Below are 3,500 nucleotides of genomic sequence, written 5' to 3' on the forward strand. Positions count from 1 at the left end.
TGTAACTGAACGACCGGCAGCGGCTGAGCAGGGTCTGGGACCGTGTTGCATAAAGTGTTTGTTTAGTAAGGTGTGCGTGTGTGTGCTGTCCTTGTGTACTTTCCAGACAGTTGTTTCACTGTGTGCATTATGTTGTCATCTAGTTTATTGTTATAGATTCTCCATGATCTCTTCTAAGGGGGAACAAAAGAAACATTACCACTTCCAGTTCTGATAGAACCCCCAATCTGAAATTGCCCATTACCTTCAACCTGGCCTTTCCCCCAATCCTATCTGGATTTGGATGCTGGGCATATATTAAAATAATCGGATTTTAGCGTCAAAATTCAAAGAACCACCTTCAGATCTATCTGTTCACCCCCCCCAAGTATGTATTTAAAGATACATTTTAATGTATTGCTAATTGGCTTTAAGAAAAATATTCTTTCCATTCACCCTTCTTTTTCTCTGCTATTTAATTGCGTCTATTGTCCGTTTCATCTTACATCAGAAACTGTGTATTTGGCCACCAAAAAGAAAAATTCTGCTTCTACCAGTTTCTAGATCCAGTGTGATTTATGTCCTGCATTTTAAGACTGAAGGTAACTACTGAACAATTCTCATAGTTTTGCTTGTCCCTGCAATATGTGATGCCCACTTGTGATTTTTGTGTATAGACATAAATGAGGGTATTTTCCCTTTGTTTTGAAACCTTTGTAATGTTGGGGACAGTCAACATTACCTACTGTCATAATAATTCCACATTACCCTGTCCTGTGATTGGACCCATAATAGGATGTGATATACTTTCCCATTAATTTATCCAGATACTGCACGGGGAGAACAGCGTGGCCTCAAGTGAAGTTGACAATGTTTACTGCTGATGCATGGTAGCAGTTACAGCCACTTAAAGATCGTGCCTTTTAGTGTTAGTTCAAGTTAATTGACCCCTCGGGGGTTCCTGGGTGCTCTCCCCTGTTCCTTATTACCTCGGCATGCAGTCACGCTTAAGCCAGACAGCATCTGCACTTGAATTTATCCAGTTGCACAGCGAAGCTTTTTAGGATTATGAAACAGCAGAGATTGAGGACAAGAAGGTTAGAGAGTTTCTCTTGAGACCAGCCATGTGTGGCAGTGGACTCACTGCTTTTTGTTTCCCAGCATTATCTTTAGAGAAAAACAGAGAAAGCGGCCCTCTCCCCTGTCTTCTTGTAGGAGATGATATATAATGATAAGGCTCTAAAGATTTTAGTTAATTGGAGCATATGAATTGAAAGCGATTGATTCCAGAGAGTACTGGAGAAACTTGATTGTTGTTTACAGAATAGAAGAAACCTCCTTTCCTGATAAATCAGCGTGGACTCTGAAAGTTGAATCCTGACATCTATTTTTTTTTTCCTCTCTTTTTTTTCCCCCGCCTTGTCTTTACCTACAGTGTTAATGTACCGGGGTGAGGCTCTAGAAGATTTCACAGGCCCCGATTGTCGTTTCGTGAGTTTTAAAAAAGGTGACCCCGTATATGTCTACTATAAACTGGCAGGGAGACCGCCTGAAGTTTGGGCTGGAAGTGTAAGTACAAATTTGACATACTTTATTTTCTTACTTTTTATTGGCTTCTGTAGGGCTATGGGTTTAAATAACTGTTTTCTTGGGGTCTTTGATGGCATTCACGTGTCCCCTCTGCTGGACTGGGAAAACAGGATGGCTGTGTGTCACCAGCAGGCATCAGGCCTGGCCCTAGGTGGGGGCTCTGTTCCTTAAACAGGGCCCAACTGCTTCTGGTTATTGTTGCTCAGCATTAAGTCATGAGCCTTATCAGCTGTGGCTCCTCCGTGCACAGGAAAGGTTGAATGGCGAAAACGGAAAATTCTGAACTTCATTGCCGTGAGCATTAGCCCTAATCCTGTAAACTTTGTGCAGGACTGTTTCAGGTGTTCATGTTTAAAGTTGATTGTGTATTTCTTTTTTTCTAAATTATTATTTTTTAATTTTTAAAAACTGTTTATTCATTTTTGAGAGAGAAAGAGAGAGAGAGAGAAGGTGGGGGAGAGTCAGAGAAAGAGACACAGAATCCAAAGCAGGCTCTGAGCTGTCAGCACAGAGCCTGACGCAGGGCTTGAACCCATGAGCCATGAGATCATGACCTGAGCTGAAGTCAGATGCTTAACCGACTGAGCCACCCAGGTGCCCCTCTTTTTTTTCTAAATCATTAACATTTGTGAAAGATTGGCAGGTCTGGAAATAGGCAGCCTAATCGTGTATATTGTTACCGGTCTGTTAAAAGAGCAAAATGCCCTTTTCACTGTGTGTTTTTCTTGTTTCCATGTTTTGTTTGCATCTTCTGGGTCAGCCTGCTGCCCACCCCTGCCCTCCACTCTTCAGACACTTGCTCCTGGAGGGCCCCCAGCTGTTGTCTTCCCGGGCAGTTTTACAGGTGCCCTGATGGCAGATGTGGAAAGCAGGGACTCCATCGTGCTTTAAAATTTAAAAAAATTTTTTAAAATTCAAGTATAATTAAATATATTTAATATACATTAATATATATTTATATATATTATATATATATTATATATATTATATATTATATATATTTATATATATAATATATATTATATATTATATATATTATATATATAATATATTATATATATATTATATATGTTATATTATATTTGTATATATAATATATATAAATATATATTAATGTATATTAATATAATATAATATATATATGAATATATATTAATATTTAACACCGGGTTATATTAGTGTCAGGTGTACAATATAGCAGCTCTACAATTCGATACATTACTTGGTGCTCATCATAATAATTGTGCTCTTTAATCCCCATCACCTATTTCCCCCGTCCCCCGCCCCCCCACCTCCCCACCTCCCCACCTCCCCTCTGGCACCCAGCTGTTTGTTCTCTGGATTTAAGTGCCTGTTTTTTCATTTGCCTCTTTTTTTCCTTTGTTTCATCTCTTAAATTCCACCTATGAGTGAAATCATATGGCATTTATCTTTCTCTGCCTGACTTATTTCACTTAGCATTATATACCCCCTAGGTTCATCCATGTTGTTGCAGATGGCAAGATTTCATTCTTTTTTATGTCTGAGTAATATTCCATTGTGTGTGTGTACGTGCATGCATGTATGCACACGCCATGTCTTCATCTGTTCATCTATCGATGGACACTTGGCTGGCTTCCATGTTTCGACTGTTGTAAATAAAACTCAGGCTTTGATGTTTTTAATGAGGAGATTCCCTAGGAGTGACCTGATTGAAAGCCTTATGAGTTATCGTCCTTTCCTTTCTAAGAAGTGTGATGTGTGGACTGCTTCTTTACCAAAAGGAGTGAGAATTCTTCATGTCCTTAGGATTATCCAAACTTCCAGATATCCAGTCCCTGCTGTGGAAACTTACTTTCCATAAAATACCAGACAACAGAAAATAAGGCTTGAGAAACCTACATAAGGGGAAAAATAGGTTCATTTTGTTGGTGTTACAGATTCCTTGGGGG

The 3,500-nt window shown here is 39.3% G+C and overlaps 1 protein-coding gene across 7 annotated transcripts in view; it reads left to right on the forward strand.

Moving 5' to 3' along the window:
• The first annotated feature begins 403 nt into the window (after positions 1-403).
• MIA3 (MIA SH3 domain ER export factor 3) overlaps positions 404-3,500 on the forward strand; it is a 53,586-nt gene continuing 50,489 nt past the window's right edge. For 6 of the 7 annotated variants that reach the window (XM_040461008.1, XM_040461007.1, XM_040461010.1 and 3 more), the window contains exon 1: positions 1,415-1,548. In XM_040461008.1, the coding sequence (XP_040316942.1) occupies positions 1,420-1,548 (129 nt within the window). In that variant the 5' untranslated portion in view covers positions 1,415-1,419. Of the gene's footprint in view, positions 582-1,414; positions 1,549-3,500 lie in introns of those variants that run through there. The other variant, XM_040461013.1, reaches the window with a different exon arrangement.

The sequence above is a fragment of the Herpailurus yagouaroundi genome, unplaced genomic scaffold (assembly GCF_014898765.1).
Source record: "Herpailurus yagouaroundi ecotype Mexico unplaced genomic scaffold, PumYag 253, whole genome shotgun sequence".
Taxonomy (NCBI): Eukaryota; Metazoa; Chordata; class Mammalia; order Carnivora; family Felidae; genus Herpailurus; species Herpailurus yagouaroundi.